At 27.6% G+C, this 16,397-nt stretch overlaps 1 protein-coding gene across 2 annotated transcripts in view; it reads right to left on the reverse strand.

The window, feature by feature from the left end:
• LOC118440497 (uncharacterized) overlaps positions 1–16,397 on the reverse strand; it is a 59,054-nt gene that overhangs the window by 14,902 nt on the left and 27,755 nt on the right. For both annotated transcript variants that reach the window (XM_085658263.1, XM_035863613.2), the window contains exon 2: positions 1,519–2,415. In XM_085658263.1, the coding sequence (XP_085514389.1) occupies positions 1,519–1,747 (229 nt within the window). In that variant the 5' untranslated portion in view covers positions 1,748–2,415. The remainder of the gene's footprint in view (positions 1–1,518; positions 2,416–16,397) is intronic.

Below are 16,397 nucleotides of genomic sequence, written 5' to 3' on the forward strand. Positions count from 1 at the left end.
TCGAATACCTTTAATAATTAATTTTTAATATAAGAAAATAATTGTTAATACATAACAAGCAAATGAAGCATGCGCTCTGACATAAAGTAATTAGTTCGAATGTATGACATAATGTGATTTAATTAATATCATTCCTTTAGAGAAATTCATTTGTATATCTAAACGAAGTGATAATTAACAAATTACATAAGTGGAGGAAATATAATTTTATAAAAAAAAAGAAAAATGAAAAAAGAAAGAAAACAGGAAAAAAAGAAACATTTACTAGTAAAAGAATTTTTAATGAGAGACCATTTTTTCAATTCGTGTATTCAGAAAAAAAGAAAAAAGAAAGAAAGAAACTTCATCTATATTAAAATTATTATTAATTTTTAAAGAAGTCTGCACATTACAAGCAAACTTCTTTAAACATATTTTCTTTTTTTATTTCTTTTCTTTCTCTATTTTTTTTCTTTTTTTTTTTTTTTTTTTTTATTTTTCGTGCTACGGAATGACATCTTTTTTTATGAGATCCGAAGGACATTTCGTTATCATATAAAATATCTTGGATTTTTTTGTCGCGTTCATTCGACCCGAAGATACAAATATGCAGCAGGATAAATTCAATATGCAGAAAGTAGTTTCTTGCGAGCGAGCAAATGATTAATTGCTGGTACGACGATGACCTTACTCGATGGCACTTTATTTTCAACCTCGGCGTGCTCTCGACCGTTCGATCGATCGATCTATCTATCGATCGATCGATCCATCGTCCTACTCGTTCGTACAGTTCGTACATCAGAAAATGAAGGAGAACGTTGAAGGAGAATTGCGTGCACTTCTGATTAACAATCTTTAATTATTGTTTATTTTGAATAAAAGGAATAAAAAAAAAAAAATTAAAGATTATCCATCATTATAAATGTATACTGATAACAACTTTTAATGTAGTTTTGCATATTAAATATTAAAATGCGTTAATCTCTTCGAGGATACTGATGATACATACGCACATATATTTTTGATTCTTTGAAAAATTAAAATATTAGGGATGCGCATGTGAACATCGTTATTTCTTTCCTATCTACTGTTAATAACTTTCGTTTTATTTTCTTATTTTTAATCGATCTCAAATGAATATAATAAACATACGCGATAATATTAATCAACATTTTTTCGAATTTTAGATAAATCGTTCCTGAAGAGATTATGAGATACACAAATGTTAAACGCGAAGTAATACGTGCAATTTAATTTTCCCTCAGATTCGTTTCTTGCAAAGAAAAAAAAAAAGAAAAAGAAAGAAAAAGGAAACGAACAGATAAAAAAAAAAAAAAAAAAAAAAATAAGCAAGAACAACAATTTTTAAACGAAAAAAAAATTATTAAGTATCGTTTCTCCTATTTTCTCCCTATTCAATATCTATCTTGAAATATACAAATATATTATAAAAATAGAAAGGAGAAGGAAGAAGGGAAAGAATAAAAGGAAAAAAAAAAGAAAAGAGAAAAAAAGAAACAGAAACAAAAAAAATCTCACCCTTGGCCCATCCAGTAAGGACATTCCCAAGATAGGCGACCTTATAACAAGGGTCATAGTCGGTTATCGAGGCATTGCCCCTGTGTCTCTTCCACAATCGACCGAGTCCTCTTTTCAAGGATCTTAGAGTTCTCTGACCAAATTCTTTACCGGCAGTTCCATGCCCTGAATCTGTACTGTCCTTCTCCTCGTCGACAGGATCGGCAACAACGTCACCCAACGTCTTCATTCTGTCTCGAGACACTTCACTCCTTTCTCCTTCGGCCTTCACGAAAGAAGCTCGTGTAGAGCACAAATTATTCTCTTCTCTGGCTACACCTCAACAACAACAACCACTACCACCATCAATAGCTCCACCAACTCCTCCAACACCACCACCACCACCACCTTCTCCTTCTTCTTCTTTTTCTTCTTCTTCTTCTTCTTCTTCTTCTTCTTCTTCTTCCACCACCTCTTATTTTAATGTAATATCACTACACCCTCTTTATTTTTGATTTTTAAAAGAACGATCGACATATTTTCTCTTCAATATATATTTCCTATTTTACTTGTACACATTTAACAGGCTACATTATGTGTGATTAATTATATCGATCTAACTCACTGGGATTTGAATTGTAAATAGAAATGTACTTTCGTTCGATATATCGTACGAGCTTTAATCAAAGACTGATATAATTCTTTGATAGGTTCGTTCTTTCTTTTTTTTCTTTTATTGTTTGTTTGTTTATCTTTTCTTCTCGTTTTACTTTTGCTTTCCTTTTTTTTTTCTTTTTCTTTTTTTTCTTTTTCTTTTCTTTTTTTTTTTTCTTTTTTTTTCTTTGATATTACAAAACACTCAAATTATTTCTTCGATATTCGTTCTCTTTCTTCTTCGCCACGAATCACGCGCAGATTCTGTAACAAAAAGGAAATGGCATAGATAACGTGTGTTATTTCTGAAAAGATTCGATGAAGCGTGTCGAAGTTATTGTCACTTCGCCAATAAAAAGACGAGAACGTGAAAACTTTGAAATATTTTCTACTCGATAACGTATTCTTTTCGATACATTCGAAAACGTTCGGAAAAAGTTCGAACAAATGCGGTTAGTTTGATGATACGTATGGTTTTATATATATATATATATATATAAATGCGTATGCACATAAGTTCTCTTCAATAAATTGAAATTTATTTTTTTTTTTTTCTTTTTATATTTCGTTGTTTCATTTGTATGCAAACATTTATTTATTTATAGAAATACGTCAGCGCGAGATTTGCCGCTGCTTTATGTTAAAAAAAGAAAAAAAGAAAAAAAGAAAAAAAGAAAAAAAGAAAAAAAGAAAAAGAAAAAAGAAGCAAAAGAAACATTACTTTTTAAATTGTTTATTTTATTTCATTTTATTTTCCTTCTCTTTTTATGTTTCAAGTGAAATTCAAATAGAAAATAAAATTTAAATAAAATTTAAATAAAATTGTAATAAAATTTAAATATTTAAATATTATAATATGTTATATTTGATAGAATACTATTTAAATTTATTTAAAAAAAAAAAAAAAAACAAAAACAAAAAAGAAACAAAAAAAAAATTTTTATTACAATCGTATAAAATGTTTTCATTTCTCTTTCTCTTTCTACATGTTTAATAACAAACAACAAAGTTGAATAGAATAAAAAGAATACTTGAGAATATAAAAGTATTACGACTTTCATTTTACTGACCATCCTTTGAAACTGTACGTGTTGGAATTTGTATTATAGTTGACGTTTCGAAGTTTTCGTTAGCTTAGGAATTCGCTACGCTGATAGAATTCTATCAAGGTAAGCATTTACAAAAGAAACACAATATTAAATTTAAAATTGCCGCCTTTTCGTCCTATATATCAGTCAATGTATATACATACATTTAATGTCACTTTTTATACAACATTTGTTCTTTTATATACGATTTCAACAAAGACACGATTTTAAAAAAAGGCAAAAAAATTCTCTTTTTACACGAGGTTTTTTTCTGAAATCAATCTACCGTATAAATGAAGTATATATGTATATACGTATGTTCGAGCCATATCAGCTTTCCATTCTGATAAATTGGATCATTTAATTTCTTATTAATTGCTGGATATAGATTATTTGATATATAATAACGATCGGAATATCCCATTCACCGTGCGTCAAATATTCGCTTACAAGTAAGATGTAATAAGGAATTATTGTGAAAAGATTACAAAGACATCGATTTACTTAATACTTGTAAAATCTTTTCCAATTCATATGTATGTATATACATACGTATTTATATACGTGTATATACATATATGTATGTATGTATTTATGTATCTATGTATCTATATATATTCTACGTTGCATTTTTCAAATAAACGTCGCAAAATTATGCGTTGTTGCTATTCACGTTGATGATCTTATTGTTAGTGTGACGTGTCCAGTTTTAAATGTCTGATAATAAAATTAACAACCTCGATCCACTTAATCGCACTTAACATTTTCTTTACAACGTTATCATCATTAGAGGAAAAAAACGAGAACTGACCTAAGTAACCAAACATTTAGATGTTTCAAAGTATTTATTTTAGATTATATAAATCTTGAATAAAATATACATACTATATCATTAAGATTAAATTATTTTCGAATAAACTGATACTTAATACATGTATATATGTGCATATGTATGTACGTATGTATGTATCTATGTATATATATATATACATAAATGAATACAATATATAAATTGATAAATATCAAACATTTTCTTTAATATTTGAACTATATACAATATAATCGTTAATAAGATAAATGAAGAAAGATTAAAAAAAAAAAAAAATAGTATAAAAATATAGTATATATTTATATATATATTTCTTTTTCTTTTTTCTTTTATACAGAAGTAAAATAAATTATCTATTTCACGTGTACCATGCAATAAACATATCAATAAATCACGAACTCTTCATGAGATTTATATAAGCCAAGAAACATTTACCTCACTTTAATATAAGTACCACGTAAATCCTTTCTCGTCTTCGATCCTTTTAACGATTTTGCAATACTTCCATCGATCGCAACTGAGCACGAATTTAACACGTTCGAGTTTCAAACAAGCAATCCCGTCTTACGTTCGTGACTTAACCGAACTAATCGTACGATCTGACTCATTCTCTCCCTCTCTCTTTCTCTCTTTTTCTCTCACTCTCTCTCTCTCTCTCTCTCTCTCTCTCTCTTTTTCTTTCTATCACAAGTTCTAGTGCTTCTTATCCCGACGGAAATTACGGTTTCCAGAGGAAGTCTAGTCAGTGTGTAATTCAAAAGATGTTGCCAAAGAGTTGAGATTAACGAAAATTTTGAAAAATATTACTGTACTTCGATTTCACATATATATATATATATATATATATATATATATATATATATATATATATATATATATATAAACTTAATCCTTATTGCAATGATTAAAAGTTTTCTTTTGGAATAAAAAGAAATTGTATATTATTTAAAATTTAATATGACGATACATGTATTATTTCTATGTATTTCGTAACAACTTGATTCATATATCTTTTTATATAAAATTAAAAATTTTTAATATTAAAGAATTGATAAATCATAGATATAATTCTCAGAAGAATTGTATGACAAGGATAAAGGATAATTGGATTCTTGAAAAATTTTGAAGTAGCTTTTTCTTCCTCTTTTTCTTTTTCTTTTTCGAACATGAATTATTCAAATACGTTCGTAATAAACGCATCAGTTGATACATATATATATATATATATATATATATATATATATATATATGTGTGTGTACCTACGTATTAGTATGAATAAAACGATAATTTTTTTGCAAATACAACAAATCAATGATTTTCCTTTTTAGTCATTATTATCTTGCATGTACGAAAATAATTGCATATTTATGTATGATAATTATAGATCTAATCGATTCTATATTTATAATCATCACCATTGGATTTGTACTAAATTGGAGAACATTAGTGATTTAATAATCGTATGTGCGTATGGTTAAATGACGTAATATCAAGAAGGAAAAAGAAAATTCTTTTTTTTTTTGGATAATTCATAAGTCGTCGATATCATTCTATTCTTTTTCCTTGATATCTATTTTACTTGAATATTCTTTTTTTTTTTTTTTATCTTTTTTTCCTTAATTTATTAATTATCCTTTTTTCATTTAATATAAAAATTACTATTATAAAAATAAATCGTACAATTATTTTACAAATATTTTTCAAACTTCTTCCATATCAATTCGAACAAAACACTTGACGAACTCTATTGTTTTTTAAATAATAATTAAAATCCACATTATTATTTTTGAAATAATTAAAATTGAAAACTAGGAAACGGATGAAACGAAAATAAGAGAAAAAGAGAAAAAAAGAGAGATGGTAGAGGAAAAAAAAAAAGAAATAAATAAAATAAAATGCATACACAATATACATATGTATACAGGACGTGCTCGAGCAAAAGAGCTCGAGATTACTTTCAGGCGTTACAGAATACAATGCAACGACAACATATGTTCTTCGACGGGAGTACCGCCGCGATTACTCTCGTCGTTCTAAAAGAAAAAAAAAGAAAAAAAAAGAAAGACAGAAAAAAAAACAAAATAAAAAGAAAAAAAAAGAAGGAAAAAAAGAAAGAAAAAAAGAAAGAAAGAAAGAAAGGAAGGCATGATGATTCTGTGTGACGCATGTAGTTGCATGTCGCAGCCATGACAGTCGTTACAAAGGGTGAATTCAGTTGTACTACTCGCAAAAATACAAGAGAGTGGACGAGTATAGTATATGTAACTCGTAGGAACTAACTCACTTGACCTCGTATGGGTGTAAAACTTACACTGTGTTCGGTGTTCGCCATCTTTCTTTTTCTCATCTCTTTCTTTTTCTATCTCTTTGCTTTTTTTTCTTTTGTTTAATCTTTTATTTTCTTTAATCACGAGAGACCCTCAGAGAAGCCGTCCACGAAGCGAATTCCACGCGTCGATCGTTTATCATCTTCTTGCGACGATGCAATCTCCTCCTCTTCTCTTCTATCCTTCCCTTTCAGCTACACTATTCTTACCTAACGTAAGATAGTTTACAAGGATAAAAGAGAGAGAGAGAGAGACAGAGAGAGAGAAAGAGAGAGAGAGAGAGAGAAAGAGAATCACCGAATGATTTTACAATATATAATTAAAAAACAAACTTGGTGGTAATTCATCGATCGATTTTCGAAATATTTTCGTATTTCGTCTGAATAAGAATTACAAATTTTTCTTCGATTATTTTTTTTCTTTATTTTTTTATTTTTTATTTTTTTTCAATAAATCGATCACTCGTATCAATCTCTTTTGTTGAAATAATTATTAAAATTGTATGATCATCCTGTATGTTATATATATATATAATAATGATAAAATGATGATCCAATTCCAAAAGTTTCTTCGACTTTTTTTCTTTTTTTTTAATTCTTGTAATTTTCAATTTTTCAACAAATCGATCATTCCGCATTAATCTCGTTTTGGAAAAATAATTATTAAAACTGCCTGAACATTCTGTATAATACAAATGGCGATCGTGATGACGATAATAATGATGAAAATAATGATGATCAATAATAATGCTAATATGTGGGAGAGACCGGTTGATTGAATAGTAATGACCTCTTATCGAGAAGAGATATCCCTGCAACTTAAAAAAAAAAAAAAAAAAAAAAAGAAGAAGAAAAATAAAAGAAAGAAAAAAAGAAAGAAAAAAAGAAAGAAAAAAGGAAAGAAAAAAGGGAGCAGAAAAAAAAGAAACAAGAAAAACTTCGTCGTTCTCGAAGATTTGCCTCGCGGCAATTTATCTCGTTATAGTTATTTCATTCATTTACATTAAAGGATAATCCTGAGTTCTATGAAGCGTTTAGCATAAATAATTACCCTCCAGCTCTCAATCTGTTGAAAAAAAAGGAAAGAAAAAAAAAAAAAAAGAAAAAAAAAATATAAAAAGAATCATCGAATATGTCTACCTATATTTATGTATCTACCTACGTATTAGTACGATATCGGCCGTTATCATCTAAGATAATCTTACCATATAGGTATTTGATTTCATAATTACCTCGATAAGAAATGGCACGAGTCACGTGATTTTTTTTCCTTTTTCTTCTTTTTTTTTTTTCATCGTCCATCAACAGTGTTGATGATCCTTTTATTAGATTTAGAAATAAAATAATTTATTAATTGCAAGTAAAATAAATATTTTAGCTTGTGTCTATTAATAAACGCTCCTCGGAAGTACTTATCTTTTATATGATTATTATTTTTTTGTTCTTTCCTTTTTTTTTTCTTTCTCTCGATAAAATCTTTACAATCTTCTTTGTGATCGCATGCGCTTTTGTTCTGTATTATCTTTATCGAATAAAATGTTTTTCCATTGACATTTCTTATTGGATAAGAATGTACATTTATTTTGTTCGTTTATATGATATTTCGAAATATTAATGAAGATAATAATCATTCTGAAAACAACAAAAGTTCTTAAATGATCGTATCATCACTTCAATCAATTATTTTTTTTCTTAATTTTCTCTTTTTTTTGTAAACTTTCTTTCTTTCTTTTTTTTAACAAAGTTTCTAGGAATGTAGTTTTACAATCTGTAAAATAAAATTAGCCTAAAAAGTATTGAAAAAGAGTACTTGATTTTATGAACTTATAGAACATCCTATATATATATATATATAAAATTGATCCTTAAACTTTACCTACTTTTTTTTTTTTATTTTTTTTTCACTCACACTAAAATCAAAAAACATATCGTAGAAAAAAGGAAAATTCAATTATTTAATTAGATATTATATATGAAGACACTTAGAGTCGCAATTAATTATTATTATGGCGGTAAGTAAATTAGAGTACATCGATGTCGAATATAAAATGACCTTTATGCTCGTTAGTGATTAGTCGATCAAAGAACAAAAAAAAAAAAAAAAAAAAAAAAAAAAAAAAAATGCAAAAAAAAATAAAAAAAAAAAAAAATAAAAAAACAGAAAAGAAAAAACATCAAAAGCATGACTATTAATTTTATAGCGGTTATCCGATAGCATCCGGGAGCATCGTTCTCGTTAATTATTTCAAGATGGGGGATGCACATAGTATGTACCTTCGGTCGTATAGAGAATTATTAGCGTGATTACTGCTCGAAGGAACGAGAGTCGAGTGTCCTCCGACAACGACGAAGAGGAACTTTCTTGTCAGGTGGTAATGTCATGACATGGTACGGCACTGTCCGCAAAAAAAAATGCTATACGACATATACACATACTCATACACATATACACACACTCATGTATATATATATATATATATATATAAATATATATGTAAGTAACGTTTATTGCTAATTACATCTTCACATCCGTCCTCTTTCTAAGCAGAAATGTATTTCCTGGTGAAAACGCCTATGTATTCTCAGATATATATATATTCGCTATATGCATTACATATATATCATATAAAAAATATAAAATTAATGGACGAGCCAATTTGTCCTTTTGTATATAATTATTTTTTACATAAGTAACTTTAACTCTCATGTAATTATTTATTTCTTTTCTTCTTTTTTTTTCCCCCACCACCCATCTTTTTTTACAGGTAGACGTATACGTGTTTTTCCATAAAATATGTTAGGATATTTATAAGCATATTATAATAATGAAAAAATAAATTATATATTATTCGAACGATTATAGGAAAGACTCTGATCGATGATGGATCTAATATGAAATATCCTAGACGATTCGTTGGTTGGATCACAGACGGTCGAATAATCACGCGTTGTTATCGATAAGTAAGATACGCGTGATAACGAGATTTCGATTACGATTGATGATGACGAATAAATGTGAAAATGAATTGACTAATAAACGAATCTTCGCTATACTTGCCAAAGATCGAAGGATCATTCAAAAATTCGATGACCTTTTGCTTTATGAAAATGAATGTAATTTTGGGAAAAAAACATATTTGTAAATGAAGATGTTATGGGCGTAATATATTTTTTACATACATTGATACTTCTTAGTTCGTCATTAAAAAAAAAAGAAAAAAGGAAAAGAAAGAAAAAAAAAAGAAAAAAGAGATTTCAAGAGATCTTTAAATTGCAAATTTAAATTTACTATGAAAGTTTAGTACACTCATATACAAGGTCAAACAACTGAACCTGTTACGAAGGTCAGATATGTAGATTTTTTTATTACGTAACTATGCATATATTAATCGATACATGCTCATTTCAAGAAATATAAATATGTATATATGTGTATATATATATATATATATATATATATATATATATATATATATATATACGCATAATATTGTTATCAAAATATAATATAATAATATAATATATATAATATATTTTATAACAATATTTATATGTATATATATATAAATATTATTGTAATATATTATATATATATAATTTATTATTATCGTAACTTTTTATCATATAATAAAATTAATAACATAATAAATATATGTATAATGTATACCTATATACACATACATTTTATTTCACAAATTAAAACATTCTTTTGAACTTTTATTGAAACATTCAGTCAAAGGCATCTATTATTTAAATAATAAAATAAATTAAAAATGAAAATTTATGCACGTATAAAGGTAATATAAATAAGGAAATAATTATAACCAATCAATTCGTAATTATCTTTATTGAATGAATTTATCTCGACTTGCTTTTTAAATTAAATATGTTTCCTTAAATGTCTGACGACTTTTAAATAATAATATGCTATTGCAAATACATAAGAGGACCAAAATAAGGATGAAAGTCATTTGTAGTTCAAGTATGGACGTCATTATGAATTCTTTTTGCGAGTCAATCACACGTGGATCGTAACAACCGATGATGAACGAGTCAGTGGATAATAATATAGTCGATGATTATTCTTCTCCCTCTTTCTATTTTTATTCAGAATCCGGTATTGCATATACACACTTACACATAAAATAAAAAAAAAAAAATATTTCATTAATCTGCAGAATGAAATGGCTTTTACTTTTCCTTTCTTTCTTTCTTTTTTTTTTTTTTTAATCATTAAAACAAGAAGAAAAAGAAATAAAAAAGCGCGATAGTAATAGATCGATAATTCAATGGACTCGAAGGCAAGACGCAAAAGAAACAACGCGAAATTCGGGGTGACCTCAAACGTGACTTGTATTTTAAAAATCACATATAGACTTTGCAAGGAAATATGTAAATTATGTGTCATGTTTCAATGCGTTTCTCTCTTTCATTACCTTTTTTCTTAACCTCTTTTTATTTTTTATACATTCCTAACGATAGGGTAAGTACTACCGTACTTACAAATAAAAAGAGAAATAAACTGAATGATTAAAGTGTTTACTTTGTTAATACAGAAATAGATGTGACTTAGAATAAATCTTGAATAAGAAAAAATAAAGTAATACTTTTCTTTTACATTTTTATAATACCAATAACACATTACAAATAATAATAAATATATGAATAAATATAAAAAAAAAAAAAATAAATGATTAAATAAGGCCGCAAATAACGTAATTATATTATAATAATTAATATTACATAAAATATTATGATCTATTATTCGTAAATCTAATAATGAAAAAAAGAATCAATTATTTTCACAAAATATAACCATTGAAAATCATTAAATCGTAAGTGTCTCTTAACGATCATATTGATAAAAATATCAATCGTAATTAATATTTTTATAAAACGATTGCCAAATCTTGTTATCTTATTTATCTCCATTGCATAAAGATATAATACCTAGATAACGAATATAATCGTATTAATAGGTATTAATTATTTTGAATATTATATCAGAAAAACAATTATTTATATCTATATTGTCTTTTAGACAATTAGTTTTATGTATGATTTAGAATGAAAAAATCGAAAATCTATATCATACTTTTTTTTTCGATCATGCACGTGTTATATACAGGATGGGAACAAAAAAAAGAAAAAAAGAAAGAAAAGAAAATGAAATTCGCTTTAAAAAATTCAAAAATGTGTAATCGATTTCTAAAAATCATTTTAAAATTTTCAATTCATATTATATTTCGTTCATACGTTAGATCAAATTATATAATCAACATTCGATCACAATTAGACGAATAAGATTAGAATCATTAATTATACATGGATATTTTCAGGGGCACATTATGAAATTTATTTCATAATAAATTCCTATAAAGAGAATAATTATCGCTCGTATCGCTCAGTATCGATGGTGTATTAATAAATTTTAGAAAAGTCACGAATGGTTTTAATCTAATATCTTAATATATATGATCGATGATTTATCTCGATCTATCTAATAATAGACATGAATTCGTTAATATAGACAAAGAGCTAAGATAATAAAAGGTCGATCGCGAGATATCGCACAAATGTGCGATGTTAACGAATAAAAGCGAAAGGATTAATCGGGATTAACGATGCGAAGAATTAATACTACGGAAAATCGTAGCAGCAATATAAAACATCCTTTCTCCTCATTGATTATCCTAACTGTTATCAATTCAATGTTATTTTCGAAGATATTACAAATTTTCAAAAAATTCAATTAAAAATCTTTATATATATATATATATATATATATATATATCATAAATTATATATAATATTTTATATATCTATGAGATAGCAATTTCTTTCAATTCTTTTAAAAACTTCGATGTACGTGCATATAAAAGATAAAAAAAATATTCTCACGGAAGGTAATAAATATCCTCATTTAGATGTAACCTAAATTAAGTATTTTTTTTTTTTTTTAACAATCGTACTTCTTCACGAATTCACGTTAAAAATTTACGAAGAGAAAGGAAGAAATATAAACGTTGTTTTCTTTTTTTCTTTTTTTCACATGGGAAAAATGAATAATAAAAGATGTGTAAACAAAATTGAAAACATTTGTGTATGTTTACAATATAAACGAATGCTCTTTAATTCGATGAACACTCTCCTTTTCGTTCTTCAAATATTGACGAAAGGAAGATGGATCTTAACGAGAAAAAAGAAACGAGTGTAAGAAAAAAGAAACGAGTGTAAGAAAAAAAACAAGAGAAACAACAAAAAGGAATGATGAAAAGGCACATGATGAAACATGAAAACACAGAGCGAGAGAGAGCAAGCGAGCGAGAGAGAAAGAGAGTGAGAGAGAGAGAGAGAGAGAGAGAGAGAGAGAGAGAGAGGAAGAAGACTTTTTCTTTGTGTCTTACGAGGAGCAGACTTTCCCTTACTTTGATCAAAGCCGCCCACACTCTTGAAATCCTACGATTGTCCTCCACCTCCACTTCCACTTCCACTTCCACTTCCACTTCCATTTCCACCTCCGCCTCCTTCACACTCGGCATGAGCTAATCGAGGAACAAAACGAACGCGAGGAAAGTGGTTTTGCCAACTGTACGATTGAAAATAAGAAAAAAGAGAAGAGAATCATAACGGAAAGAGAAGTTGGGTCATGAAAGAGTAGGAGGAAGAGAGAGAGAGAGAGAGAGAGAGAGAGAGAGAGAGAGAGAGAGAAACAAACAAACAAATAAAAAAAAAAAAAAGAAAAAATATGAAAACGAAAAGATAAGAATAAAATGGATAAAAAGTATTAACATAAATGTAAAAAAAATAAAGGGAAAAGAAAAAGGAAAATAATGATGACGCAGTAAATAGGAAACAACACAGTTTGCATCGAAGCTACCAGCCGCGTCTCGTTTATTACGGTGGCTCTTGCGGTGAGAAAAGAATAAGATGATGAGAAAGGGAAAGAAGAGAAAACATGGATGCATCGTAGAAGAAAGGAGAGACGATTTAGAGAGAAAGAGAAAGAGAGAGAGAGAGAGAGAGAGAGAGAGAGAGAGAGAGAGAGAGAGTGAGAGAAAGAGAAAGAGAGGCAGGGAGTTAGAGGGGAAATGGAGCATGACGCGACACCGTAACGTCTCACGATTGTATGCAAAAGTTTTACTCGAAGTCCAACTTACTGTATATTCCTGAGAATAAATCTCAATTCATGTTTTTTTCCCTTTACCGCTACAACTAACTCGGTAATCTTAAAATTCAAATTCGGACGAAGTACCGTTTTTCTTTCTTATCTATCTATATATTTCTCTCTTTTTCTCTCTCTATCTCTCTCGCTCTCTTTCTCTCTCTCTCGTTGTTTACTCTATTCTAATGGTTTGTTTATCTTGGCTGAGAATCGACGATCACTACCAAATTTTGCATACAAATGCATATCCTTACGAACTTCAAATAACTTATTCGTTGTATTGCTAAAAAAGAAAAAAAAAAAAAAGAGAAAAAAGAGGGAGAAAAGAGGAGAGAAAATAAATGAATGAAGTAAAAAATAAAAAAAAGAAAAAAAAAGTAATCAAAGGAATGAATGAATAAATGAAAACAAAAATAAATAAATAAATAAATAAATAACTATTATGGAGTGTGAAATCTTATTAAAAGAAAAAAAGAAAGAAAAAGGTATAAAATAATAAAATAAAATAAAATGCAGAAGAAAAACATATATCTACATCGTAGGTAATTTTAATCGAAACATTTTTTCCTCCATGAGTATACGAGAACATTTCTTTTTTTTTCCTTTTTTTTTTTCTTTTTTTTTTCTAGCACTTTATACACATATACCTTGTACTTTTCTAATAAGGTAATACATATATTTTATAGAAATTACAATTAAATTTATTATCCAGGTGAGAGAAAAAGAAGATTATCTGCGATTTCTAAAAGGGAAGAAAAGAAGAAAAAAAAGTAGAAAAAGAAAAAAAAAAGAGATGAAACGATTTTCTCGATAAGAAAGAAATAAAGAAAGAAAGAAAGAAAATAAGAGAGGAGCAATACCTTTCTCGATACGCGTCCGTGGGCGTAATATAAATAATAAAAAAAGATAGAGGAGTATGAGAGATAGAGAGAAAGAGAGAGAGAAAGAGAGAGAGAGAGAGAGAAAAGAAGAGGGGAGAGAAAAAAGAGAAAGATAGAGAAAGAGAGAGAAAAAAATCGAGCATAACGGAGATACTCGTGTAACGAGCATCGTAGCCGACGTACCCGTTGGCAGGCCATTGACTCTGCGAAACTTTCGCCGGGCGCTTTCATGTGGAGCAGTAGCAGCAACGGCAACAGCAACAGCAACAGCAGAGGCAGAGGCAAAGGCAGGACAGACATAAAGGCAACTCTACACACACTGTTATACGAGTAAAAGGTGGTACTCAACAATCGGGTCGACCACCGACGAAATTCTTTTTCTCGCGCACCTGATTCTCAAAAGTCTCTTGAAGAAGTCACTTGCAAAAAAAAAAAAAAGGAAAAAAAAAAAGAAAAAGCAAAGAAAAGGTAAAGAAAAAACAAATAAAAAGGAACGAGAATTCTTTTCAGCGACCGACGTGATGACGCATAATAAAACAATGATTTTGTGATTGCATTGAAAAAAAAAAAAAAGAAAGAAAAGAGAGAATAAATAAATAAATAAATAAATAAATGTATAAAAGAAAATATGAATATTTAATAATTACAATCGATTATAATTGATAAATATTTATATATATATATATATATATATATATATATATATATATATATATATTGTCGATCTATTTGAATTCTTGGATTATATATTATATTATACATTATAATAATATTATATAATATATATTATATTATAATATGATAGATTTTTTAAACGAACAAAAATATGTTTGAGAAGTTTAAAAAAAAAAGTTAAAAGTTAAAAGAAAAAAAGAAAAATGTACCAATGATGTTCACTTTCTTTTAACTTCGAATTAAATAATTTTTAAATCCATCTGATTTTGTCGAATGAAATAAATCGACGTAAGTACCTACTTCTATGACGTAAGTAAGTACATACATATCGCTTTCGTAATTTGTCTCCAGTTAGAAACACGTAAGTACTATAACGAGAAATGGACGACTCGGAAAAAGTTTCTCCACGATCTAGATGCACGAATAAGTGCGCTATGAGAACTAGAAGAATATTTTCTATACCTCTATGCGTTTCTCATTTGGGAAGTTCGAACTTTCCTATCCACTCTCCTTCTTTCTTTCTCTTTTTTCTTTTTTCTTTTTTTTTTGTTTCTCTCCTCTTGGTTTCATCTTACACTTCAAGTATGAACTAACACTAGCAAGTAGATTCCAATACATTGAGACAAATCATTATGATTATTTATGTTTTGTTTTTTTATAAAATTTCGTCGTACAAAAGTCCATTTCTAATCATATGGAAATAACCTGTCAACGAAGTAAACATATTTTCTTGTGAATTAAAATTATTATGATTCTAGTCAATGACAAATTTTTCAATCGAACAATAATTTAAATTCGAAACAAAACTCGTAAGAAGATAGTACTACATCGACAAGATCGTTTACGATTATATACATTAATAAATTCTATGTAATATCACCATTATAGAAAATATCACTTTCAAATCTAATCATATTGAAATTTACTATCAACATTATTGAGATACGTTTCACATTAAATAAAATTACTCCACGACTTTATTCCACAAGCAAATTATTTATTATTCTTAGATTTCAAGTTCGTATCGAAACTAATAAATTCGACATTAATAAATTGAAAAGATTATTTACAATATAATACATTCATGAATTTTATGAAATATTATCGTATAAAGATCTAATTTTAATATTGTCCTGTTAAAACGAAATGTTAAAAATATTTAGCATATATATGGTTTCGTAAACTTACGTATCTGTGATTTTATCCGTACATAAAATCATTCAAAATATAATATAAAATTGTAATTAACAAAATTCATTCAACAGAGTTTTACGAAGAAAA

Source organism: Vespa mandarinia, chromosome 7, assembly GCF_050613455.1.
Source record: "Vespa mandarinia isolate Hongniang chromosome 7, ASM5061345v1, whole genome shotgun sequence".
NCBI classification, from domain to species: domain Eukaryota; kingdom Metazoa; phylum Arthropoda; class Insecta; order Hymenoptera; family Vespidae; genus Vespa; species Vespa mandarinia.